General features: G+C 37.2%; 1 protein-coding gene across 22 annotated transcripts in view; it reads right to left on the minus strand.

The window, feature by feature from the left end:
* RIMS2 (regulating synaptic membrane exocytosis 2) overlaps nt 1-27672 on the minus strand; it is a 592618-nt gene that overhangs the window by 468059 nt on the left and 96887 nt on the right. For 6 of the 22 annotated variants that reach the window (XM_068983613.1, XM_068983617.1, XM_068983607.1 and 3 more), the window contains exons 2-3: nt 11367-11399; nt 10879-10965 (exon numbers count right to left, since the gene is read on the minus strand). The exons of the other annotated variants lie outside the window; for them this stretch is intronic. In XM_068983613.1, coding sequence (XP_068839714.1) covers nt 10879-10965; nt 11367-11399 — 120 coding nt within the window. The remainder of the gene's footprint in view (nt 1-10878; nt 10966-11366; nt 11400-27672) is intronic. 22 annotated transcript variants of the gene reach the window in all.

Consider the following 27672-nt stretch of genomic DNA (forward strand, 5'->3'; position numbering starts at 1 on the left):
CTGTAGCCTGCCAGGCTCCTCCATTCATGGGATTTTCCAGGCAAGAAGACTGGAGTGGATTGCCGTTTCCTTCTCCAGGGAGGATATCATGAGACTGCCACAAAATAAAGTGCACAATACATGTAACATGCTTGAATCTCGCAAAACCATCCCCCCACCTCCCAGTCCATGGAAAAATTGTCTTCCACAAAACCGGTCCCTAGTACCAAAAAAGGATGGGGACCGCTGCTCTGTAATATTGTTGTCAGCCAAAAAGTTCGTTTGGGTTTTTCTGTAACATTGCACAGATAAATGAACTTTTTGGCCAACCCAGTATTTCCAATAAGTTATAATATTTCTGTAAATGATGCTAAAGCTGAAACTCCAGTACTTTGGCCACCTCATGCAAAGAGTTGACTCATTGGAAAAGACGCTGATGCTGGGAGGGATTGGGGGCAGGAGGAGAAGGGGACGACAGAGGATGAGATGGCTGGATGGCATCACAGACTCGATGGATGAGTCTGAGTGAACTCCGGGAGTTGGTGATGGACAGGGAGGCCTGGCGTGCTGCGATTCATGGGGTCGCAAAGAGTCGGACACAACTGAGCGACTGAACTGAACTGAACTGAATGACATATTTACAAACACATATATGTTCTTCTCTGAGACATGTATGCAAGAATATAATAGATATACTCAAGTTCAGTACAAATACTTCTAAACTGCCTTCTCAAACGGCTTAACTCAGCACACCTGCAAGCAGGGTATGACGGTTCCAGTTTCCTCTTATCCTTGCCAATATGTGATATTATTCAACTTAACAAAATTTTACAGCTTGGGTATATGAAATTTTTCATTTTTTTAAGTTCATGTTTTTCTGACTCCTAATGAAGTTCAGCCAGTTGGACTGTCCCACCTATAAACTACCTACTCATGCCATCCTTTACCAAAACTCTATTGGATTTCCTGGGGGCCTTTTTTGTTTGTTTTGCTAATTTGTAGAAGAACTTTGTATAGCCTGTATGTTAATTCTTTATAAATTGAGCATAGCAAAAGTTCTAGTCTGACAAATAACTGCTAATTCTTTGTTAAGCAGAATTCTTTCATTTTGATGCATCCCAATACATCAGTTTCTCCCTGTATGGTTTGTGGTTTTGGTGGCCAGCTAAAAAAAATTCTTATTTACCCCTAAGTCAGTCACGAAAAAATTCTATAATTTCTTCTAGGAGCTTTATAATTTTGCCTCTCACATTTAGGCTTTTAATCGATCTAAAGTTTATTTTTATATGTAATGTGATGCAAGAATTTAATTTCAATCTTTTTCACATAGATAGTCTATTTTCCCAGTACCATTAAATAGCCCATCCATTCTTCCACTGATTTATAATAGCAGTCTATCATATACTTAGTTCCTACATGTGCAATGGTCTATTTATAGGGTCTATATTTTGTTTCACTGGCTTTTGGTTTGTTCCTACTCCAAAACAACATTGTTAGAATCCAAACTCCAAATATAATGAAAGGTATAAAAGATCTTACGAATATAAACATATATTTAAGCTTATAAATATAAATATAATGGTAAAAATGTAATTTCCAGATAGTAGATATTGTAGGCCTTGTGGATCTGTCACAGAGACTCAACTTTGCCAAAGAGATGCGAGAATAGTCACAGAAAAGCAAACAAATAAATGAGCTTGACTGTGTCCCAATAAAAGTTTATTTACAGATACAGGCAATGGGCAGGATTTGACCTACAGGTCATATTTTGTAGATCCCTGATATAAAGAGTCAAAGATAATACTCATATTTAATTTAAAACTTTTCTTACAAATATTTAAAAGACATATGCAATAATATATCAACTTAGAAATAGTTTTTTCCACTTTGTTAATTCAAAAAGCTATTTCATTCAAAATTTTCATGTCTATTTTCTCCATCCTCACCAAAGCAGCTCACTGAATTCAGTGTTTTCAAAAGTAATTTCTTCATTCTGAGTTCTTTAAGAAACAGACATCATTCAATCTGTTAGTTCCTAGCAATCCTGCTGTTCCTGGTAATTTTATGCCCAGTCATGTAGATTTTTTTGCTGTTGTTGTTTTCCCATTCATCTTTGGGGGGAGGTTTTCATGATTTGTGTAACACTGACTTTCCTCAGATGATGAGTTTTAAGTTGTGCTTTGAACAGTAAGCTCACGGCATACTGTTACAGAATGTAACATTAAATGCAGTCACACACATTACAGAGTGTTTTTCTAACAGCAGAGTGCAACCCAATACAAGGACATAAAATAAATTTAGCAAGCCAGGACTCACAGTTTAATGAACTAGATCAAAGCATTGGAAAGAGTGCATAATTTCTTGTAAATCTTATTTCTATTACATGAATATGTATGTAGGTATGTGGATACTGGGCTATAGTGCAAAATATATTTTTTTATGAATGGAAGCTTTTTTTAAAAAAGTATGAAAGTTACTGCTTTACTAATCAGCTGAGAGTAATAATAATTATTATTATTACAAAAGAATAAAAACATACGTCATACAGCTGGCCATCCCAGTCACATACCAAGTCTCTCCTCTGAATTTCTAAATAGCTGCCTAAGTGACTATTACAAACGTAATGTGTTTCTAAAATACAGATCTGATCACACCATCCTGTTCCTCGGCCTGGGATGTCTCTCTCTCTTTCTTGGTCAGATGCAGAGGCACTGAAACATCAAACACTAGGGCATGGAAAGAAACAGTACGTATAGTATTATCAAACAAATAAGTGGGAAACTGGAGACACGGACACAGTAACTAGATTTAATGTTTGAAAATATTTTTAAATAGCTGAAGTACTTCACTGTTCCAAATAACTGCAAAATTTGCCAAATAATATGAGAAATAATGGCATCAGAATGTATATCACAGCATTGCTGCTGCTGCTGCTAAGCTGCTTCAGTCGTGTCTGACTCTGCAACCCCAGAGACGGCAGCCCACCAGATTCCCCCGTCCCTGTGATTCTCCAGGCAAGAACACTGGAGTGGGTTGCCATTTCCTTCTCCAATGCATGAAAGTGAAAAGTGAAAATGAAGTCGCTCAGTCATGTCCGACTCCTAGCGACCCCATGGACTGCAGCCCACCAGACTCCCCCATCCCTGGGATTCTCCAGGCAAGAGTACTGGAGTGGGTTGCCATTGCTTTCTCTGATATCACAGCACTACTCATAGCCAAAAATGGAAACAACCCCAGCGCACAGAAATAGTAAAACATAAATAAATTGCAGTATATTCAAACACTAGAGTGCCATACAGTCATGAGAATGAATGAAATACAACTAGATGCAATCACATGAATGGATCTCACAAACACATTAAACAAAATATTATACACACAATATACCATATGATTCTATTTATTTGAAGTCTAAATATAAATAGGCAAAATATTATGTGTGCTAAAAAAATATTCAAGTTAAAAAGTCACTCCCAGGGGTGAGAGAGAGCCCTCCGTGGAAGAGAGCATGAGAAAGAGATCCTGGAAGTATGGCAATGCTCTGCGTTTTGCATTCAGTCATGGTTTCCAGATATATTCACTGTCTGGCAATTCAGTGAGCTATATATTTTTAAACTGTGCACTTATTACTATATATACTATGTTTTAATAAAAACTTTACTTGGCAATAAGCACTTTGGTACTTTTATCAATTTTTCTAAATGCACTGTCTGAACAAGTGATCTATCATCATCATTATTCTTTATTTACTGATCCCCCCCTTTTTTTTTCTTCTGAGCCAAAAGGAATTTAAGGTGGTTCTAACCTATGGTACATGACAGATATAGTCAATTTTAGACCACTCAGGCTGAAGAATACCTGTGCTGGACCTGGAGACATATTTATGTGGAGAAACTGCTTTCACTATGTCACAAGTTCGTGTCAACTGCTTTGATCAGTCAAGCACCAATAGCTTACAAGAAAACATCTTTGTCCATATCATCCTCAATCTTCAGAAAAATACAAGTAGAATTTGTTTAAGTAAGTGAAAGTGAAGTCACTCAGTCGTGTCCAACTCTTTGGGACCCTATGGAGGGTAGCCCACCAGGCTCCGCCGTCCATGAGATTCTCCAGGCAAGAGTACTGGAGTGTGTTGCCACTGCCCTCTCCAGGTTTTTAAGTAAAATTAACAATGCTTTCAATGACCCTTCAAGTTCCATTGTCATTAGCCTTCAAAAGAATAAAATCAATTTTGAGGCAGGTCCATCAGCTTTCTCTTATAACTTAATAATAAGGTGCCCACACATTAAGAAATTTCACTTTTGACCCTAAAATCACCCCCACTGCAAGTTAACATGATTAAGCAAAGGGATCAGGTTATTCACTTAGTCTTATCAACAACAGGTATAAGCAGGATTTCCAAAACATCCTTCTAAGGGACACTCTATGACATGAAACCTACAGATTTCATCTTCTAAAGAGAAAAGAGAGAAAAACTACCTCAGGGTTACGATGGAAAAGACTGTAATAAGTCACATTAACAATCAGCACTTCAGCAAAAGCCTCAAAAATGTTGATCCTTAGACTCACGTTTCACAACTAAAAAGACACAAACAATTTTGCATGAACTGTTGGAAATCTGCTCTGTCGGGAGACCTTAAATAAAAGAGTCTTAAGAACCTCCCAGAAATAGTCTTTGGAGAGAAAGAGCTAACCAATTCTTGGACCAAGCAGATAACCCACCAAAGCAGACAGCTTCCATCCAAGAACAGAAGAAAGATTTTCTAGTATCTCTGTTCCTCCTTTTAAAAATTACTTTGTTAACTATCTTATTTATTATTGTTCCTTGGAATCTCTAATGTTCAAATAAGGGTTTCTCAGTATGCTTTCATATACTTTCACTGTTAACCCATTTTTAATCTTTCACTGACACCTGCATGTGTGCAGCCTCAGCTGTGTCTAACTCTTTGAGACCACGGGGACTGTAGCCCACCGAGCTCCTGCCACCTAGTAGAATGCAAAAATTCTCCTTGTAATCCCACTGACAAAATTGTAGGGGTACTCCCTGAAACACTATATACCATTAATTTCCTTCCTGAGAGAGGATACTTCTGTATTTGAATTTCCTTCGCATTATTAACCTTAACTTTCAGTACTGTACCAATTAGACCTCGATCTCAAGTCATTACAGCAGTTTCAGAAGAACCAAGAGTACTAAGAGTGGGGACTGGGGTTACCTTTGCTACAGCAGCAGTCTCTTGGCAAGTTACCTTTTGGCATCCAGAAATTAACACCTCACTGCAATAAATGAGAATCAAACGAAACCTAACTGCAGTTGATATTACTGTGTGGATTCAATCACTTGAATTGTGGCTGACTCTTTTGCAACCCCATGCACTATAGGCCCCCAGGCTCCTCTGTCCATGGGATTCTCCAGGTAAGAATACTGGAGTGGGTTGGCATTTCTTCCTCCAGGGGATCTTCCTGACCCAGATATCGAACCTGTGTCTCCTTCGTCTCCTGCATTGCAGGTGGAGTCTTTACCCACTTAGCCACCTGGGAAGCAGTCGATGTTACTAGTGCTCACTATAAATAGAGTTGCCTCTCTTCATGAGGACATGGACCGTCTAGATTTCCTTGCAGTTAGTTAAGAGCCTTGTGACAAGCTTTGGGCAATGAACTGTGAGTAAAGGTAACCTACCTCACTTCCTGTCTTACATAATTAAGAATGAATGTGAGTTCTCCCTTCTCTCTTGCTCAGATGCAGCAATCCTAATAGCTATGTGTTCTAATTGGCTGGCCAACAAGACGGAAGCAGCCTGGATTGCTAAACTGCCACATGGAAGAGAAGAATTCTAGAATCCCACAAGTCAGTCTTAAATCTTTTCATGGGCTCCTGCCCCTGGGCTATGACTGTCACAAATGCTTCTCAGCTTTTTTTTTTCCCCTTTTGGAGAAACAGGAAGGTTAGAGAGGACTGTAATTAGGTATTTCTCTACTCTCATGTTGGTTGGGCTCTGGTTAAGTAGTTTCCTTTCAGAATGAAAGTCTCTTGGAATATGTCAAAAATGGTTACTTGTCCTATCCATTGCTGGAAGTAGGAGAGAATTTTTCACTGAGCTTGAGAATTTGGTAGAGTTCATGGAGGGCTTCCCTGGTGGCTCAGCTGATAAAGAATCCAGCTGCAATGCAGAGGAGCTGGGTTCAATCCCTGGGTTGGGAAGATTCCCTGGAGAAGGAACGGCTACCCACTCCAGTATTCTGGCCTGGAGAATCTCATGGACTATATAGTCCATGGACTTGCAAAGAGTGGGATACAACTGAGCAACTTTCACTTTCTTAGGCTTCCCTGGTAGCTCAGCTGTTTTTAAAGAATCTGCCTGCAATGCAGGAGACCCAAGTTCAATTCCTGGGAAAGGAAGATCCACTGGTGAAGGGATAGGCTACCCACTCCAGTATTCTTGGGCTTCCCTGGTGGCTCAGCTGGTAAAGAATCCGACTGAAATGCGGGAGACCTGGGTTCCATTCCTAGGTTGGGAAGATCCACTGGAGAAGGAGAAACTACTTAACCAGAGCCCAACCAACATGAGAGTAGAGAAATACCTAATTACAGTCCTCTCTAACCTTCCTGTTTCTCCAAAAGGGTTTTTCTCCACTTGAGTATTCTGGCCTGGAAAATTTCAGGGACTGTATAGTCCATGGACTCGCAAAGAGTCAGACATTACTGAGTGACTTTCACTTTTACATTCATGGAAGTAAAACTCATAAAACTAGGTTGGGGGCTCCCTGAAAGCTGGACTTCCAGGAATTTTAAACTCCTAAGTTAGTCTACACTCAGGTTTCCATATTTCAACAATTTCCTACCAGTTATTGGTTCCAGTGGGTTCTACTCCTAGAAATTCTCTCTATTTACCTCTCCTTTCAGTTGTCAAGGCACTGATTTGTCCTGTGACCTCACTTTTCTGATGGATCAAAGAAGAGTTGATTTTCAGTTTATTCCATTTATCCAGCTCTTTTCTTATAAGTATAGGAGTGACAGCTTCCAAATTCTTTGTATATCAAGGAGGAAACCAGAAATCTCCACAATATTGTTTTTAATTACTTATCAGCATGTTTGAATGTCAAACCTTTGAGAGCAGGAACCATAGTCCTTTTATCCGGATTCCTAGTAACCTGAATTGTTCTGGGCACATCAGTCTTGGACATTCTTATCTGCTCTTCATCACACACTCTCTTACTGGGTCAGCTTATCTACTCTTCTAGCTTTATACACCATCCTGACAACTCCAAAAGTTTTCTCTCCAGTTAATCCATATCTTTCCTTTAAAGTTGGTTGACTTATTAGCATCTCAGACTTCTAAAATGTAAAACTTCAGTTTTAATTTCTGCTTCTAACCTGTTCACCCTTTCTGCTTTTTGATCACAGTAAATGGTATCACCATCTGATAAATTCTTCCAGTCAGAAATCTCTTTGGTTCTTTCATCTTCCTTACTAACTTCCTCTAAATCTACTCCACTAACAAATAACGTCATTTCAACCCCCAAATATATCCCCAATCCACTTCCCTCCCTCTTCAGTGTAATCAACCTGGTCCAAGCCATCATAATCTCTAGCCAAGTCTTTCACAAAAGCCTCCTTGCTACTCTCTTAACCTCCATCCTCACGCACGCTATCCACAGAACAGCCAGACTGATTTTTATACATAAATTAAATCATATCACTCTCATGTCTACAATTGTTCAGTATGTTCCCTTTATACTGAGATTCAGATCTAAACTCCCTCTCACTCTCCAGAAAAACACTGCCCTGTCTGAGTTCTACACCTGGTCTCACATTCCCTCTTGTCCACCACATTCCAGCCACACTAGTCTTCTTTGTGTCTCTCAAACCCTTCGCTACTTAAAAACTTCCACCTGTGATGTTCTCTAAGCTTAAAAAATTCTTCCCCTTACCATTTCTTTTCCTATCAAAATACCTCATTATCAAAGAGAATTGATTACTATATTAAGTGGCCATCTCATTCTGACTCACATTTTAGGTTTTCCTACTATTTCAAAAGTACATTTATTATTTAACATGTCATAACCTGAATAAAACATGAGTGTTCAAAATCAAACTAATCCAATTGGTTAGTTTAATTAATTTGTATCTTTGATACTAATTTACATATTGGGAGCACCAAGTTAAAATAATAGTTGCATTAAAAATCATTTATATTTTTTCTGAGTATACCCTTTTTAATTATTCAAAGACTTGTTTTACATTCTACATATAATGTATATTACATTGCCTTACAATTATATTTTGATATTAAAGCAAAAAAGTAGTGAAAGAAAGAAAAGAATTTAAAATTATTTAATTTGTATATTAGGCAATTTCTGCAAAGGCTGAATGAACTGACAACTGAAAATCAGCTCAATCCATTTTCTATACTTTAATATTTATGGAAAGTCAAAGTTGGATACATTATTCTACTTATATCTACATTTTCACATTAAATACCCAAAGCAAAATTATATTACATTCAAAATCCAAAATTACATTCCTGTTACATTTTTTTAAACACCTATGAAATAAATAAACTTCAAAATTACAGACTTCAAAGAACCTACATCATTAAACTTTTAAATAATCACAACATGGGATTTACAGAAATTCATTAAAGTGAAATTACTATTCAGGAAATACTAGATTTTCAATACTGAGAGAATACTTACTTATTCTACTGCAAAAATGTTTATACAAAATGTGAAAAGCATAAGTTGTACTTTCTGACATTTATAAATTAAAATAAATTCCCAGAATACAATGCACCAAAATAATTTAACAGATAAGTGAACAAGCAGATTGGATGTTATCCCACTCAAATGGTAGTCAAAGAGAGAAACCTTGAGATGATTCAGAAATAAGAAATCCCAGACTCTGACTGAAAAGAAGATGAATTAAAGAAGATGCAGAAGAAACCCTCTTCTGTAGATCAGAGAGATAAAAGGAAAGCTACTAAAAGCTTATGTATCAGAAATCTTTAGCACAATAAGACTGTAAGATGAAGAAAGTAACTATTAAGAGAACCTATTAGTTCTGATTTTTTTAAACTGTATAGGTCACAGAACAAGAAAAATGAATTAGTTGTCCAAGAAACTTTAATGGAAATAATATTTATTAATATAGAATTAATTTTTAAAACATCACAAAGTACTAGTCTCTTCTAAAATATTCCTAGCCAAAAATCAAAGCAAATTATATTATTTTTATTTGAAATAAGGCTATTTCATTTCAAATACGCCTTGATCTTTGCTTATGCCAATCAAATGTTATTTTGTTTCAGTAATTAGAAATCACTTTTTAAAGTTACTAACAAAATATCTACTTTATTTAATATCTATTGTAATCTACTAAATAATGTAATTTAATCTTGATTATTTTCTAAAACAAAGAAGATACATAACTGACATCATTTTAAATTGAGACAAAGTTGCATCTAATCATACTTTGCTATTGATTTTACTATATTAACATGTTTCAGTGCCTTAGAGAAAAATCAGCAAAACAATAACATTTTGTGCAATTTTAACACAATTTTTGCTGATTAAAGAAATTATTTCTATCCCTTGGAACACATTATTCTTATAAGAGGATAAAACATAAAATCAGTTGTAAAGACACATTTATTGAGTTCTTACTGTAGGTCAGGCACTCTGCTAGATGTCAAAGATAAAATGTAGACAAGACAAGCACAGGTCTTGATTTCAACTGGCTTAAATATAGCAGCAGTTTCAACTATACATCTACATTATCAACTATTAGGAGGAGCATATCACAATACAGTTTTCTACTTCAATTGAAACTGAAACACTGACAAAATAAAATGCATACAGATAACATAAAATGGATGAGGGAGTACCCTCAACAATAGCAAAACAAAAAGACACTACCTTCTAGTTTGGATTAAAGGCAAAAATATTAATGTTTTTCTGAATGTTTCATCTTAAGGTTCCTGGTAGCTATTCTCGTTCTCTCCTAGAGCTTATTTCACTTTTCAACTTGCCCATTCCTACAACCAAACCATCTTCTCCATAGACATAATTTCTACTTTTAGAAAGTATAGAGGCTGACTGGTAACAGCATTTCTGAGTAAGATGGCAATTATTATGGGGATAGTGGAACTTATATCTATGCAATCTTTCTCACATTCTCCGAGTAACATCCACTTTACAACATAAATAATATTTCTTGCACAAAGTTAAAAAGATACAAGTATGAACAACTTTTTAAAGAATGTGTTTCAACCTAGAAATAACTGAAATAAATGGAATTGACATATTTTAATGTTTTGGACCAATGTGAGAATAAATTGCTGCATTTCCCAAATTATGTTTCATAATCTAATGAAAGCTTTAGTGAAAACAGGACTTAGTAGTCACAAAAATTTAGTTAAGATTATATATTCTAACACCTTTGGAGCATATTTAGACACTCAGAAATATTACAATAAAGAAATTCTCCTAGCCTTTAAAAAAAAAAAAACCTGTATAAACTTGAACAAAGATTGAATCGGGGGCTGCGGTGGGGTGGGTAAATACATCTTATGTCTTCAGGAATTATTTTTGAAAGAAACATGCTTTGGAATATATTGCATTATTGGAGACAATCTTTTACTGGATAAATACAGATAATGTAATTTATATTTAAGTTGGGGAGAGAATTACCTCTTTATTCTTCCTACCCTATAAATTACCCTTGTTTTCTTTTAATATTTCCATGGGATATGAAAAATAAAAGGTGAAAATATCATATTCATAGTCTAACAATGTTCATTTCTGAGGAATGCTATTTCGAGGGCTGTATTTTAATACCTACTCTTCAGTATGTTATGCTATCAGAGATAATATTTAGTCTGTACAGATCAGCTTACTTACGTCTGGGGCTCCTTTTCATTTTGTTGTTTTTGCTGGGGCTGAAGAACGTTATTTACCAGTTCAGTGATCCCACTAAAGGGAAACCACCTGTTTAAATAAGCAAATAATGTGACTGAATAACCAAATGAATAAAACAACTGTAGGAAAATGTTTTCTTATCCATACTAATAAAAATACACAGGCACAGAAGCTACAGCCAATGGAAATATGAGCTTCAGTTATCATCCAGGCAGTCAGAATATAGGGAAATTAAGTTTGAACACTTAACTAGTCCACAAGCAGGCAGCAAAACACTACATCTAGTCAGTGTATGGATGAAGTAAGAAGCTGCGGGCAGCTCTCTTACAAGCCAGAGAGTCCGAAAGCAGAAGACACACTAGCTGCAGCCTATCCAGTATTAGTGTGAGCTAATACCATCCAAGGTGCAGAAAGCAGAAGGTGGCAAAGGTACAGAGGTCAAGCCTACTGCACTCAGTATGTTTACTTACTGTGTCGTCTGTGGTTTGTGCTCTTCTTTGACCCTAAAAAGATAAGTTTGCACAACTGAGTGCACTGTACTGGGAAGAAATTTCTATCTACAGATCTGTGGTCATATAGAAATGAAAAATGAGGTCACATAGAAAAGCTTAATGCCTTGCCATATATTTGAATTATACATCTGAATTAATATGACACAAAAAGGAAAAGCTGAATCGTTTGTTTTGTTAGAGGGCTAATATTAAAATTCTTCTGCTGTCTTAATGATTCCATGATTTGTCCTCAAGTTTTCTGCACACTTGTATTAATATTGAAACTGAAGCATTTAAAATAAAGTATTATATGAAATAGTTACATTTGATCTACTGAAGATGAACAGATTTCCTCTTTATTTTGAAATATCTTCCTTAATATAATTGAAGTAAAGGTATAAATATTTTAAATAAAATGTGAAGTTTTATAAATGTATTTTTAAAGCCTTCCAAATGGATTTATTTACTTCACAAAGGAGCAGATAAAGAAGTTGGGGAGTTATGCATAAAATAACCTAAAAATAGCTACTAAGATAATTATGTGTATTAAATTTAAAATATTCATAAGCTAAAGTAAATTATTCATATAACTATAAAAGACTAAAAATGCATTTACCCTATAATCAACTCAGTGCTTCACTGTTTAGCTGGACATTTAAAAGTAGAGAAAGTGAAAACACAAGGATAGTGATGCCTCCGAAATGTGGTTTCCCACACTTTGCCTGGGACTGGTCCTGAGAGATAAACCTGTGATAAGTGATCAGTTGATTAGTTTTTACTTTCCCAAAGAAAGACTAAGGATTGGTAACTAAAATGGATCCCCAGAATCTAGGACTTTCATTAGGAAACTATATTCACACTGTAAATTAAATTCTTTTTAAATTAAATTGATTTTTTCCAGTGTATTTTTATTTTAAATGATCTAATGATTTAATGAAAAGGTATACCCTTATACATTTTTGTGTCTCAATGAATATAATTGGTATTTATATATCTCTATATTAACTAAAAAGAATATCTTCTGTTCTCTGCATAAACGTCAAAAAGTACAACGGTTTTAGCCTAGAGCTAAGGCGACATCATTTAGCATTTAAATAGAGATATAATGGAATACTAATAAAGGATTATATTTAGCACCAAATATATAAGCAAACAAATACAAGCAAACTATAGTGACGATCTATCTAGAAAACTTATCATTGTATTTCTTTGAGAATAAGACATAAAAATCTCTTAATGTTTTAGAACAAAATAGGTCCTATATAAGAAAATTTACCAAACCAGCTTATCAAAATGGAGAACAATTCAAGATTATCCTTCACCAAATAATATGTACGTTAAAAACAAAAACATTAAAATAAATTCATGAAAGAGGAGAAGATATTTGAACACATCCTAGGTGATTCTCTACAAGAAATCATATTTGCTCTTAATTAGTGATAAATGTTTTTATCATAAACGAATTTATATTAATTATAAATCAGTTTCTAATTTTAAAATGTAAGTTAAAATAATTAACAGACATAAAAATGTAAATTACCAATTCAGAAATTGTTTATGGGCTTTGTAAAATATATGTGAAATATATAAACATTTGCATCAGCTTCCCAAATAAAATATGTACCACAAAGCATAGCAGTATAAATATTTGTCATCTTTAAATACAATCAAGAGTATAAAATTATCCTTCTTTTGTCCAATATATTAGATGAAATCAAACCTCAAGAGTATCTGACCACACTTAAAATTCATGCTGAGATAATAGTTTAAGCACTGGTAATATGGAAAAGTAATTATATATATCTTGGACAGCACCTTAACATTATTAACAATAAACTCCTACATTCCTGAATTCCAGAAACTATATGAGGGGCTTCCAGTTTCCAATAAAATATATAAAGAGCTTGGAAATCATCACTCCCATCCTTACAAGTAAAAATGCTGAACAGACTGAAAATCAACAACTCTTCTTAGTCATCAAACAATTTAGGTCATGGAGTGGGCAAACTGAAAGCTAGAGAAACAGACAAATGGACACAGTCTATCACAGTTTACCAATAGTACAAGCCCAGGAGCAGAGGCCCACACATGGGGCCAGTGTCTTTTGGAAGACTTTTAACATAACTGACCAACGGTCAGACACTCTCCTTGGACTAGATAAAAAGTTTAAAATTCCAAGTGTTAAGACCTAGCCGGCGCCATGACAGGCTTCAGGGGCCATGGTAGGCCTAAGTCTCCTTCACAGAAGGGATGAGTCACTGCCCAGGAGGAACTGAGATCATCTCCTGCCGACACCAAGGACTTGGCCAATCAGTATGCTCCCCATAGCCTGGTTCAAGCCTATCAGGATGAGGATGGACCTCCCCCAAAAAAGCCCACGCCTCCAAGAATCTAGCCAATTAGTAAAGACCAGGAAACTCCTGCAGCCAATAAGCCCTTGCCAACTCTCTGTCTTTGTCCTAAACCTATAAATAGGGCTGTGATCCAGGGCTCGGGGCTCTTGTTCTACTCCACTGTGTTGGATGTGACGGGAGCCCTGGCTGGAGCTAGCAATAAACCCCTTCATGCTTTTGCATCGCTGTGGATGTCTTATTCTCTCAGTTTTGGGGACTCGGACACTGGGCATAACACAAGGAGTCCAAGTTTTAGGCATACCATCACACTTCCACAAAGCCCTACCAGCTGCTTGCTGTGAAGATCAGAGAAAAATTTCCTCCAGCATCCAGCAACAGGAGCGGGGGGGAACAATATTTTTTTGAAATACTCCCAGAGCTCTCTACTCTCTTTAACAATCCTAAATTCAGGGGAAAAAAATTTTTAAGAGAGGCTAAACAACTGAACATCTACTTCCACTTGACTGACTACACTACAGCCTTTGACTGTATGGATCACAGCAAACTGTGGAAAATTCTTCAAGAGATGGGAATACCAGATCACCTTACCTGCCTCCTGAGAAATCTGCATGCAGATCAAGGAGCAACAATTAGAACTGGACATGGAAAAACAGACTGGTTCAAAACTGGGAAAGAAGTACGTCAAGGCTGTATATTGTTACCCTGCTTATTTAACTTATATATAAAGTACATTATGTGAAATGCCAGGCTGGATGAAGCACAAGCTGGAATCAAGATTGCCAGGAGAAATACCAATAACCTCACAAATGCAGATGATACCACCCTTATGGCAGAAAGCAAAGAGGAACTAAAGAGCCTCTTGATGAAGGTGAAAGAGGAGAGTGAAAAAGTTGACGTAAAGCTCAACATTCAGAAAAATAAGATCATGGCATCTGGTCCCATCACTTCATGGCAAACAGATGGAGAAACAGTGGAAACAGTGACAGATTTTATTTTCTTGGGCTCCAAAATCACTGCAGACAGTGATTTCAGCCATGAAATTAAAAGATTCTTGCTCCTTGGAAGAAAACTATAACCAACCGAGACAGCATATTAAAAACCAAAGACATTACTTTGCCAATAAAGGTCCATATAGTCAAAGCTATGGTTTTTCCAGTAGTCATGTATGGATGTGAGAGTTGGACTATAAAGAAAGCTGAGCACCAAAGAACTGATGCTTTTGAACTGTGGTGTTGGAGAAGACTCTTGAGAGTCCCCAGGACAGCAAAGAGATCAAACCATGACTGGTTTCCTAAAGGAAATCAACCCTGAATATTCATTGGAAGGACCCATGCTGAAGCTGAAGCTTTGGCCACTTGATGCAAAGAGCTGACTCATTGGAAAAGACTCTGATGCTGCAGAATATTGAAAGAAGGAAGAGAAGGGGACGACAGAGGATGACATGGTTGAATGGCATCACTGACTCAACGGACATGAGTTTGAGCAAGCCCTGCAAGATGGTGACGGACAGGGAAGCCTGACGTGCTGCATGCAGTCCATGGGGTCACAGAGAGTCAGACATGAATGAACAACTGAACAACAACAACAAAGCACCTGAAATTTTACCAAAATCAAACAAGCCTGAAGAAGGTAAACATCTATTATAAAATCCTCTAGCCTTTTATGTGGGAGAAGAACGATACCAAACTACAGCTCCCTCTAGGAATACTGGGGCTTCCCTGGTGGCTCAGTGGTAAAGAATTTGCCTGCCAATGCAGGAAACATGGGTTTGATCCTTGGGTCAGGAAGATCTCTTGGAAGAAGAAATGGCAACCTGCTCCAGTATTCTTGCCTGGGAAAATCCTATGGACAGAGGAGTCTAGCAGGCTACAGTCCATTGGGTCACAAAGAGCTGGACATGACTTAGTGACTAAACAACAACAACTAGGACTACTGAATGACTGTCCCGTAGCAACACCTTACCACCAGTCATTAGAATTCCTGAACAGCAATGGGATTACAACTAAAAGAACTGCAAGCTGTAGACACTAGTAAGAAGTCTCTGGGGAAACACAAAGCAGGAAGGAAGACAAAAATAAAGACAACAGAAGAGAATAGAAAGCAACAGAAACCTGCCCCCCAGCCCAAACCTAGGCAATCTCCCTGATGTAACTGTTTTGGAAATGTGGAGTCTATGAGGGTTTTTAACTTCAGAAGAATGCTAGAATTACACATTGCTGTTAATTTCAGTCAATTTGAGTTCTTAGCATAATAGCAGCTAACCATTCCATACCACCTTGCTCCGTGTAAGATAGCTATTTACCTGTTCCTGGAGCAAACTGCCCTCCGTTTAGAGGGGCCAGGGTGAGTAAAAATGACCCTGTCCCCCAAATATAAGATTTGTGCTCTGATTACTGGTTATTACTTCTCATCTCACAGGTGGATATAAAGAGGTAAGTTCTTGTAATCCCCTCATTGTTGCAAATCCCTTCTCCTTTGGCGAAGGTGACACCCAGGATATATTTAAAGGACCAGTACATTTCCCCCACGACTTTCATTTTTCAATTCCTCCCTGCTTTGGAAGCCAGACTTTAAAGACTGAAACTTAAAGTAATTGGGTACCTGAGAAAAAACAGAAAGTCACTACACTTCCCCAGTGAGAGGGGAAAATTCAGAAAAGACTGAGAAGATCTCAAGCTTATAACACAGCCTACAACTGTTGAATGGCAGAAAGACACAGCCTACAACTAAAAAAAAATACAACTACATAAAAACAATAACAGAAGGTAACAAAAATTAGTGAAGGGGAAATATGATTTCCAGACTTACCACATATTTATATTAATATGACCAGTTTCCTGACTGAGAGCAGGCTGCCCCAAGACACACACAATGGCATATAGATTATTTTGAATTAAAGCTACTTGACAAACAATGAGAAAAAAAATGATACTTAGAGGAAAATAATACTCTAATCCTTCTCTTTCCCCCAAAAGTAAGAAAGAAATCTCCAGTATGAAGGTATTCCCCCACACCCAAAGTACAGAAAACATCCTCATTAACAGAATTAGGAAATTCCAGCAAAAGAAAGCTGTATAAAAAAAATCTGTGTGACTTCTTCATTGGTCTGCTACTACAAGTAAAGCCCTTTTGTTAACTTGTCAAAAATAACTGTCTATTTGTGTAAAATGAATATATAAACAGCCTGACTTGGTCACTTTAAGGGTTTCATTTCTATGTGACCTCTGGGCAAACAAATTAATTTTTTTTCTCCTGTCAAACTGCCTTGTATCAATTTTTAGACCAGACAAATTTCCCCCTTCCCAAAAAAAAAGTACAAAAAGTGACATGAAAAATTCACTAGAAGAATGCAAAGGCAGATTTCAAGAGGGAAAAGAAATAATCAGCAAACTTGAGGATGTAACAATAAAATGCACTGAATCTGAAGAACAGAAAGAAAACAGATTGAAGAAAAGAGAGTCTAAGGGAACTATGGGACACCATTAAGTAGATCAACATAGGTTTGTTGCGGGAATTCCAGAAGAAGAAAGAGAGAATATTTGCTGAAATAATGGCTAAAAGTTTCCCATATTTGATAAAATACATCCATATAAACATTCAAGAAGATCAACATATTCCATATAAGATGAAATCAAAGAGATTCAGATCAAGACACAATAAATCAACTATAGCAAACATATATAGACTATTACACCCCAAAAGAAAATCAAACACATTCTTCTCAAGTGGAAATGGGGCATTTTCCAGGAAAGACCACATGTCAGGCCACTAATTAAGTCTCAGTAGACTTTAAAATAGAGAAATCATATAAAGTATATTCTAAAATATAATATCCTCAGATATGCAGATGGTACCACCCTTATGGCAGAAAGTGAAGAACTAAAGAGCCTCTTGATGAAAGTGAAAGAGGAGAGTGTAAAACTTGGTTTAAAACTCAACATTCAGAAAACTAAGATCATGGCATCTGGTGCCATCACTTCATGGCAAATAGATGGGGAAACAATGGAAGCAGTGACAGACTTTATTTTATTGGGCTTCAAAATCACTGCAGATGGTGATTGCAGCCATGAAATTAAAAGACGCTTGCTCCTTGGAAGAAAAGTTATGACCAACCTAGATAGCATATTCAAAAGCAGAGACATTACTTTGCCAACAAAGGTCCATCTAGTCAAAGCTATGATTTTTCCAGTAGTCATGTATGGATGTGAGAGTTGGACTATAAAGAAAGCTGAGCACCGAAGAACTGATGCTTTTGAACTGTGGTGCTGGAGAAGACTCTTGAGAGTCCCTTGGACTGCAAGGAGATCCAACCAGTCCATCCTAAAGGAAATCAGTCCTGAATATTCATTGGAAGGACTGATGCTGACGCTGAAACTCCAATACTTTGGCCACCTGATGTGAAGAACTCACTCACTGGAAAAGACCCTGATGCTGGGAAAGATTGAAGGCAGGAGGAGAAGGGGACAACAGAGGATGAGATAGTCGGATGGGATAACCGACTCCATGGACATAAGTTTAAGTAAGCTCCAGAAGTTGGTGATGGACAGGGAAGCCTGGTGTGCTGCAGTCCATGGTGTCACAAAGAGTCAGACACGACTGAACAGTTGAACTGAACTGCCTAAAAATAGAAGAGGATAAAGTGAGAAATTGAAAACAAAAGGAAACCTAGAGAAATCATAAATTTTTAGAAATTAATGAACATACACTTTTAAACAATGAGTAAAAGAAAATACAAGGAAAATTAGAAAATACTGATATATTGGGCATATCCAGATATATGCCCAGGCATGGGATTGCTGGGTCATATGGTAGTTCTGTTTTTTAAGGACCCTCCATAATGTTCCGTGGAATTCTCCAGGCAAGAATACAACCTCCTTAAGCTTGTTCTCTACATCTGTGTGTCAATTTCTGCTTTGCAAATAAGTTCATCTGTATCATTCACCTAGATTCCAATTCAAGCAACATATAGTATTTTTCTCCTTCTGACTTCACTCTGTATGATCTAGGTCCATCCACATCTCTGCAGATGGCACAATTTCATTCCTTTTTATGGCTGAGTTCTTCATCCACTCATCTGTTGATGAAGAGCAGGTTGCTTCCATGTTCTGGCTTTTGGAAATAGTGTTTCAGTGAACATTGGGGTGCATCTGTCTTTTCAAATTATAGTTTCCTCAAGATAAGGGGCTTCTCTGGTGGCTCAGATGGTAAAGAATCCACCTGCAATGCAGGAGACCCAGGTTCAATCCCTGGGTTGGTAAGATTTCCTATGGCGACGCACTCCTTCTTGCCTGGAGAATCCCATGGACAGAGGAGCCTGGCAGGCTACAGTCCATGGGGTCGCAAGAAGTCAGACATGACTGAGTGACTAACACTTTCACTTCCACTTTCTCCAGATATATGCCCAGGCATGGGATTGCTGGGTCATACGGTAGTTCTATTTTTAAGGACTCTCCATAATGTTCTCCACAGTGGCTGTATGACTTCACATTCCCACCAATGGTGCAAGAAGGTTCCCTTTTCCCCACATCCTCTCCAGCATTTATTGTTTGCAGATTTTTTGATGATGCTCATTCTGACTGATTTGAGGTGGAAGGTCATTATAGTTTTGATTTACATTTCTCTAATAATGAGCAATGCTGAGCATATTCTCATGTGTTTGTCAGCCATCTGTATGTCTTCTTTGGAGAAATGTCTGTTTAGATCTTCCACCCATCTTTTGATCAGGTTGTTTCTGAAATTGAGCTACATGAGCTGTTTGTACAGTTTAGAGATTAATCCCTCTTCAATTGCTTCATTTGCAAATATATCCTCAACATGGTACTGTATGACAACCGAGAGGGGTAGGATGGGGAGGGTGGGGGAGAGGTTCAAGAGGGAGGGACATGTGTATCCTTATGCCTGATTCACGCTGCTGTATGACAGAAGCCAACCCAATATTGTAAAGCAATTATTCTATAATTAAAAATAAATAAATAAGAAGTTTAAAAAAAGAACAGATGAGTAGTGTGACCAAAGAAACAAACTGCTTAAGAAAGAATGAAAAGGAATTTCTAGAAATTAGTGATCCTGTAACAGGAATGAAGTATGCTTGTGACAGACTCATCAGTAGACTACACTCAGCTGAAAAGGAATAAATGAGCTTGAAAATATGCCAATAAAAACTTCTAAAACTGAAAGACAAAGAAAGAAAAGAAAAAGATGGAATAGAATGTCCATGAACTATGGGATAATTTTAAAAAGGTATAATATACATGCAATGGGAATGTCAGAAGGAGAAGAAAGAAAGGGACAGAAGGAATACTTGAAGTAACAAAGAAATTGAGAGTTTTCCAAAATTAATGACAGGTTCCAAGCCATAGATCTAGGAAGCATGAGGAACACTAAGCATAATCAATAGTAAAAATATACATATACATACATACATACATATATACCTAGGCAAATGCTACTCAAACTGCAGAAAACCAAAGACAAACAGGAAATTCTGAGAAGCTGGAAGGAAAATAAACATCTTAACTACAGAGAAATAAACATAAGAATTACTTTGGACTTCTCTTTAAAAAACAAGCAAGAAAGAAGAAAGTGGAATAAAATATTTGAAGAGTTGAAAGAAAAAATGACCCACTAACCTAGAATTCTGTGTGCAGTGAAATTATTCTTCAAAACTAATTGAGAAATATACCTGCTCAGACAAGGAAAAAATTAGGTAATTTATCATTAGTTTACCTGCCTTTCAAAGAATGTAAAAAGGGGAAAAGAAAATGGTATAAGTTGGAAACTAACATCTATATAAAATATAGGAAGAGCATTAGTGAAGGAATGCTGCTGCTACTAAGTTGCTTCAGTCGTGTCCAACTCTGTGCAACCCCTAGACGGCAGCCCAACAGGCTCCACTGTCCCTGGGATTCTCCAGGCAGGAACACTGGAGTGGGTTGCCATTTCCTTCTCCAATACATGAAAGTGAAAAGTGAAAGGGAAGTCACTCAGTTGTGCCCGACTCTTTGCAAGGAATAAATGAGGGGGAAAAAAAAATTTTTTTTTCTTATTTTTAATTGATCTAACAGAAGTTTGTTCAAAATAATAGTAGTAACACAGTTTTTGATGATTATAGCTTAAGGATAAGTGAAATGACTAATACCAATTTTTAAGGTACAAGAGGGAAAAATCAGGAATACACTTTTATAAAGTACTTGTACTACTCCTGAGGTGGTATAGTGTTATCTGAAAGTAGGCTTGGATTAGTTGTTAATTTATGAATCAGTAGCAAGTTCTTCAACAACCATTAAAAAATATAATTTTTTTTAAAAAGAAACATAATTCATATGTTAAGTGAGGAAAGAAAATGGAATCAAATCATATAAGATGCTGAACTCAAACCAGAGACTGGAGAGAAACAGTAGAAGACCAAAAAAGTAAATAAAAGAACAAAGGCAATGATTGGAACAATTACAAATATAATAGCTATTAACCCAATTATATCAATAATAATTTTAAATGTGGATTATCTAAATTCACCAATTAAAAAATAGAAGTTGTCAAAGTAGTGTGTGTGTATGTGTGTGTGTGTGTGTGTGTGTGTATGTGCGCACGCTCAGTCATGCCCAACTCTTTGCGACCCCATGGACTGTAGCCTGCCAGGATCCTCTGTCCATGGGATTTCCCAAGCAAGAATACTGGAGTGGGTTGCCATTTCAATTTTAAATGTGGATGATCTAAATTCACCAATTAAAAGATAGACACTGTCAAAGTAGATTAACCAAAAACAAAAAACAAAAAAAGAGTGTCAACAATGTGTTTTCTATAGGAAACCACTTGAAACAGACACAGTAAGGAATGAAGAAAGATATACCATTCTAACAGTAATAAAAAGAAAGCTGGAGAATCTACTTAATCTCAGACAAGGTCACCATCAGAGCAATGAAAATTATCAGAGATAAAGAGGGGCACTCCATAATGATAAAGAAGTGAGTTTCCCAAGAACACAAAATAACCCTTAATTTGCAGAACCTAACCATAGAATGTCAAAATACAAGAGGCACAAGAAATATACAAATCCACTATTATAGTTAAAGATGTTACACTTCAATCAGTATTGACAGATCCAGTAGGCAGAAAATGAGCAAGAATATAGCAGAACTGAAGAGCATCATCAATAGAATAGATACAACTGACATTCTATAATACTTCATCCAGTAGCAGAATACATATTATTCTCAAGCTCAGTGGGATGTTCGCCAAGACAGACCACATACTAAACCGTAATACACTATTCAACAAACTTAAAAGAACGTAAGTCATACAGAGTATGCTCTGAGTTCACAATCAAATTAAACTAGAAATAAATAACAGAACTGTAGTGGGAAATCAATATGTCTAGAAACTTCTAAGTAACACACTTCTAAATAATGCAAAGGTCAATGAATTATCAAGAAAAATTTGAAATTTTATGAACTACAGTGAAAATGAAAATGTATCAAGATTTGTAAGATGCAGCTAAATATGTGCTTAGATGAAAATTCCTAGTACTGGATGCACATGCTAGGGAAAAAAGAAAGATCTAAATCCATAAAACTAACTTCCACCTTAGGAAAGCAGGGTGGGGAAGCAAATTAAGTCTAACACAAGAAGAAAAGAAATAATAAAAATTAAAGGAATCATCAGTGAAATCTAAAATAGGAAATCAACAGACAAAACCCAACAAAACCAAAAGTTGCCTGTTTATAAAGAATAAAAAAATTATAAACTCCTATGGACGGAGGAGCCTGGTAGGCTGCAGTCCATGGGGTCGCGAAATGTCAGACACGACTGAGTGACTTCACTTTAACTTTTCACTTTCCTGCATTGGAAAAGGAAATGGCAACCCACTCCAGTGTTCCTGCCTGGAGAATCCCAGGGATGGGGGAGCTTGGTGGGCTGCCGTCTATGGGGTCACACAGAGTCGGACACGACTGAAGCAACTTAGCAGCAGCAGCAGAGCTAGACTAGTCAAGAAAAAGAAGACACAAATTACTAATATCAGAAATGAAAGGCAGTCTATCATTCAGTTCAGTTCAGTTCAGTTGCTCAGTTGTGTCTGACTCTTTGCAACCCCATAAATCACAGCACACCAGGCCTCCCTGTCCATCACCATGTCCCGCGGTTCACTCAAACTCACATCCATTGAGTCAGTGATGCCATCCAGCCATCTCATCCTCTGTCGTCCCCTTCTCCTTCTGCCCTCAATCCCTCCCAGCATCAGAGTCTTTTCCAATGAGTCAACTCTTCGCATGAGGTGTCCAAAGTACTGGAATTTCAGCTTTAGCATCATTCCTTCCAAAGAACACCCAGGGCTGATCTCCTTTAGAATGGACTGGTTAGATCTCCTTACTGATCTAAAAATATTAAGAACAATTATATGCCCAGAAATTTAATAACTTTCTGAACTGGACCATTTTCTTAGAAAATATAATCTACAAAAGTTCACACAAGGAGAAACAGATAATCTGAACCTATTAAAGAAATCTACATCTATTAAAGATAATCTACATCTATTAAAGAAATCAAATAAGTAGCTAATAACCATACAAAACAGAAATCACCAAGGTCTAGACAGTTTCGTCAGTGAGTTCTACCAAACATTTAAAGAGGAAATGGTACCAATCCTCTACAATCTCCCAGAAAAGGAAGCCCAGGGAACACTTCTTAACTCATTCTCTACAGCAGCATCACCTTATGAAAACCAGGCAAAGACATTAAAAGAAATGAAATTTTTGATGAACATCTCTCATGAACACCAATGAATGTATATTCAACAACATATTAGCAAATTGAATCCAACAATGTATAAAAACAATTGTATAGCATGACCAGGCTGGATTTAACCCAGGTATGCTAGCTCAGTATTTGAAAATCAGTCCATGTAATCAATTGCATCTTCAGGCTAAAGAAGAAAAAGCATATGGCTACATCAAGAGGTACAGAAAAGGCATCTGACAAAATTCAAGAACCATCCATGATAAAACTCTCAACACACAAGAAAGTGAGGAAATGTCCTCAATTTGATAACAACAACAACAATAAAACTTGCAGCTAACTTCAGACTGAATGATGAGAAATTAAAAGCTTTTCCCTTAAGATCCAGGAGTTAGCAACAAAGAGGTCACACAAGGGAATTTTTAGGATAACTGTTGAAACTGTTCTGTATAATACTGTGTGGCTGGATACATGACAATATATAGTTGTCAAAACTCACAGGGGGAAAAAACACAAACCCAACAAAAACATGACAAAGAGTAAATCTTAATTTATACAAATTTTTAAAAAGTCAACCAGGACAGGAGAATCCTAGGATGGAATGAAGAATATGACAAATGAATCTCTGCATGGAAAATGTATAACAAAACCTCGCTGACAAGGTTGGGTGGGGAAAGTTGCTGAACTAATCAACATTAGGAAAGAAAAGTGTAGAAAACTGTAACACTAAAGCCTAAAAAGAACTATACATAAATACTGTTGTTTAACTGGCAAATTTGTTTCACACTGCACAGGTTAGCAATTCTGATTCTATTGTACACGTAAGCCAGGATTGAACAATAAGTAAATAAATCATTGCTAATGAGTACCAGATTTTTCACTGTCAGGGAAAGAAGTTACAAACAAGCAAAGAAAGGAGGTTAGAATGGACCCTGCCCGCCCTGCTGGGTTTAGAGTCAGCCCTGCTGGGTTTAGAGTCACAAAGATATTACTCTAAAGTCATGTATATTTATGTATTATAGGGAAAAGTGGTAAATAATAGGTAGGTAGATACAAGGAAAGAGAGAAAGAGAGGTTTTGTATTTGTTCCAGACCACCACAATAAAGCAAATATCCCAATAAAGCAAGTCACAAAATTTTTGGTCTTCTAGTGCATATCAACATCCATTTATACTTTCCTGTAGTCTATTAAGTGTGTGATAGCATTATATCTCGGAGAAAGCAATGGCAACCCACTCCAGTTCTCTTGCCTGGAAAATCCCATGGGCGGAGGAGCCTGGTAGGCTGCAGTCCATGGGATCGCTAAGAGTCGGACATGACTGAGCAACTTCACTTTCACTTTTCACTTTTATGCTTTGGAGAAGGAAATGGCAACCCACTCCAGTGTTCTTGCCTGGAGAATCCCAGGGATGGGGGAGCCTGGTAGGCTGCCGTCTATGGGGTTGCACAGAGTCGGACACGACTGAATCGACTTAGCAGCAGCAGCAGCAGCAGCATTATATCTAAAAAAACAATGTACATACCTTAATTTAGAAATACTTGATTTCCAAACAATGCTAACCATCATCTGAGCTTTCAGCAAGTCATAATCATAATCTTTTTGCTAGTGAAGAGTTTGTAACTGTGCATGAATTATCAAAATCTGACAAGGAGACACAAAGTGAGCAAATGCTGTTGGCAAAACTGGCATCAATAGACTTGCTCAAGGTAGAGCTGCCACAAACCTTCAGTTTGTAAAAAACTCACTATCTGCAACTCACTTCACTTCACAGTAAAGTGAAGCAGAATAAAATGATGTATGCCAATGGACAGACATATAGAAAAAAAAAATACATATAAGTGTTGTCTACATGGGTTTGTTATGTCCACTGAATGGGCCTAAAAATAGTGATGCCCCAGGAGCAATTAGCACATCTTACATCAGATCTTCATTTGTATTAGGTTGGTACAAACATGATTGTGGTTTCAGATCATGAATTGTAAATCATTATAACTAGGCTCAAACTAGGCTTCCTATTTTAGTCAAAACAGGAACCTTCGTAGCCCACTTCACTCAACTTTTGAAGCACTGGTTGTGTGATATGCAGTCGAGCATTGTCATGGAAGACAACTGGGGTCTTCCTGTTGACCAATACTGCTGCAGCTGTTGCAGTCTTCAGTACATCTCATCGACTCGCTGAGCCTAATTCTCAGATGTAGCGGTTTCGCCAGGATTCAGAGAGCTGTAGTGGATCAGAGGGGCAGCAGACCACCAGACAGTGACGTGACTGTTTTTTTGGTGCAATTTCGGCTTTAGGAAGTGCTCTGGAACTTCTTCTCAGTCCAGTCACTGAGCTGGTCATTGTTGGTTGTCATATAAAATCCACTTTTCATCACAGGTCACAATGCAATCAAGAAATGGTTTGTTGTTGTACATTATGAGAAGACAACACTTCAAAATGACAATTATTTTGATTTGCTGTCAGCTCATGAGGCACCCACTTATCTAGCTTTTTCACCTTTCCAATTTGCCAGATGCCAGATGACCATAGAATGGTTGACCCCGAGTTCTTGGGTAACTTCTTGTGTAGTTGTATGAGGATCAGCTGCAATGAACCTCTCAACTGGTTGTTGTCAACTTCCAATGGCCGGCCACTGCACCCCTCATCTTCAAGGCTCTCATCTCCTTTGCAAAACTTCTTGAGCCAACACTGCACCATACATTCATTAGCAGTTCCTGGGCCAAATGCACTGCTGATGTTCCAAGTTGTCTACACTGCTCTATGACCCATTTTAAACTCGAATAAGAAAATCACTCAAATTGGCTTTTCGTCTAACATCATTTCCCTAGTCTAAAATAAACATAAAATACACAACAAGTAATAAGTCAGTAGCAAAAAACATAGAGCAAGAAATGTGCATTAAAATGATGTATAACATAACCACATTTATTTAAGAATGTATTCCAATAGCAAATAGCAAATTTCAACAATGCAAAACTTCAATTACTTTTGCACCAACCTAACACATGCCATCTTCCAACCAAAGAAACCAAGACTACTTGAAGAAATGGCTAACGTGGGGTTGCAAAGGAAAAATATGGGTGAACATAGACTGTCTTGTAATGCCAGAATGAAAGAAAAAGAAAATGGAGCATATTGATAAGACACAGAAGTCAACCAGAAAGAGCTCCCAACTGGCCAAAGCTCTAACAATTTGAGAACAAAATAAATAATAATATTGATTATTATTGTTGTTATGTAGTTGCTAAGTCATGTCCAACTCTTTGAACCCCATGGACTGTAGGTTTCTGTACCCATGGGACGTCCTGGGCAAGAATACGGATTGCTATTTCCTCCTCTAGGGGATCTTCCCGACTCAGGGATGGAACCCGCATCTATGGCAACCCTTGCATTGGCAGGCAGATTCTTTACCAACTGTACCACCTGGGGAGACCATAACCCCTCAAAAATAAACACCCATGAACACATATGGGCTTCCACAACAGCTCACTGGTAAAGAATCCGCCTAGCAATGCAGGAGACACAAGAGACATGGGTTCAATCCCTGAGTCAGGAAGATCCCCTGGAGGAAGAAACGGCAACCCACTCCAGTATTCTTGCTCGGATAATCCCATGAACAGAGGAGCCCAGCCAGCTACAGTCCAAAGGGTCACAGAGTCGGACACGACTGAGCAACTAAGCGTGCACATAAACACACATTGATATAAATAGAGAAGGGACATATCTTCCTTACAGAAGAAGTCCAAATAATAAATGTAAAAGGTACAAGGCAAACAGAAAATCACCATTAGAATATTGTAGTAATAACTGCTGCAAATAATACAGTGGTCAAAACTTAGAGTAGAAAGAAAATATTTGCATAGCCTCAAAATATCCCCAAAATATTTATTACCATGGTTGTAATATATGTCCACAAACTCTTATGATATTCCTCTATCAAAAATGGTGGGGCCTAACCCTTCTCCCACCAAATGGGGACTAGAACTAATGACTTGCTTCTAACACAGAAAATGGAGGTTGGAAAAAAAAAAAAAGAAAATGGAAAGGGAAAAAATAGTAACTTTATAGTGGAGAAACTTGACAGACATCACTCTAACCATGGGGTCAAAATTAACCCTCAATATCATGTAAAACCACTGTCGAATTCTTCCCCAAATTCATAAACCCAGTCTAATATAAGAAAACATTAAAAAAAAT

The sequence above is a fragment of the Capricornis sumatraensis genome, chromosome 11 (genome assembly GCF_032405125.1).
Source record: "Capricornis sumatraensis isolate serow.1 chromosome 11, serow.2, whole genome shotgun sequence".
Lineage (NCBI taxonomy): Eukaryota > Metazoa > Chordata > Mammalia > Artiodactyla > Bovidae > Capricornis > Capricornis sumatraensis.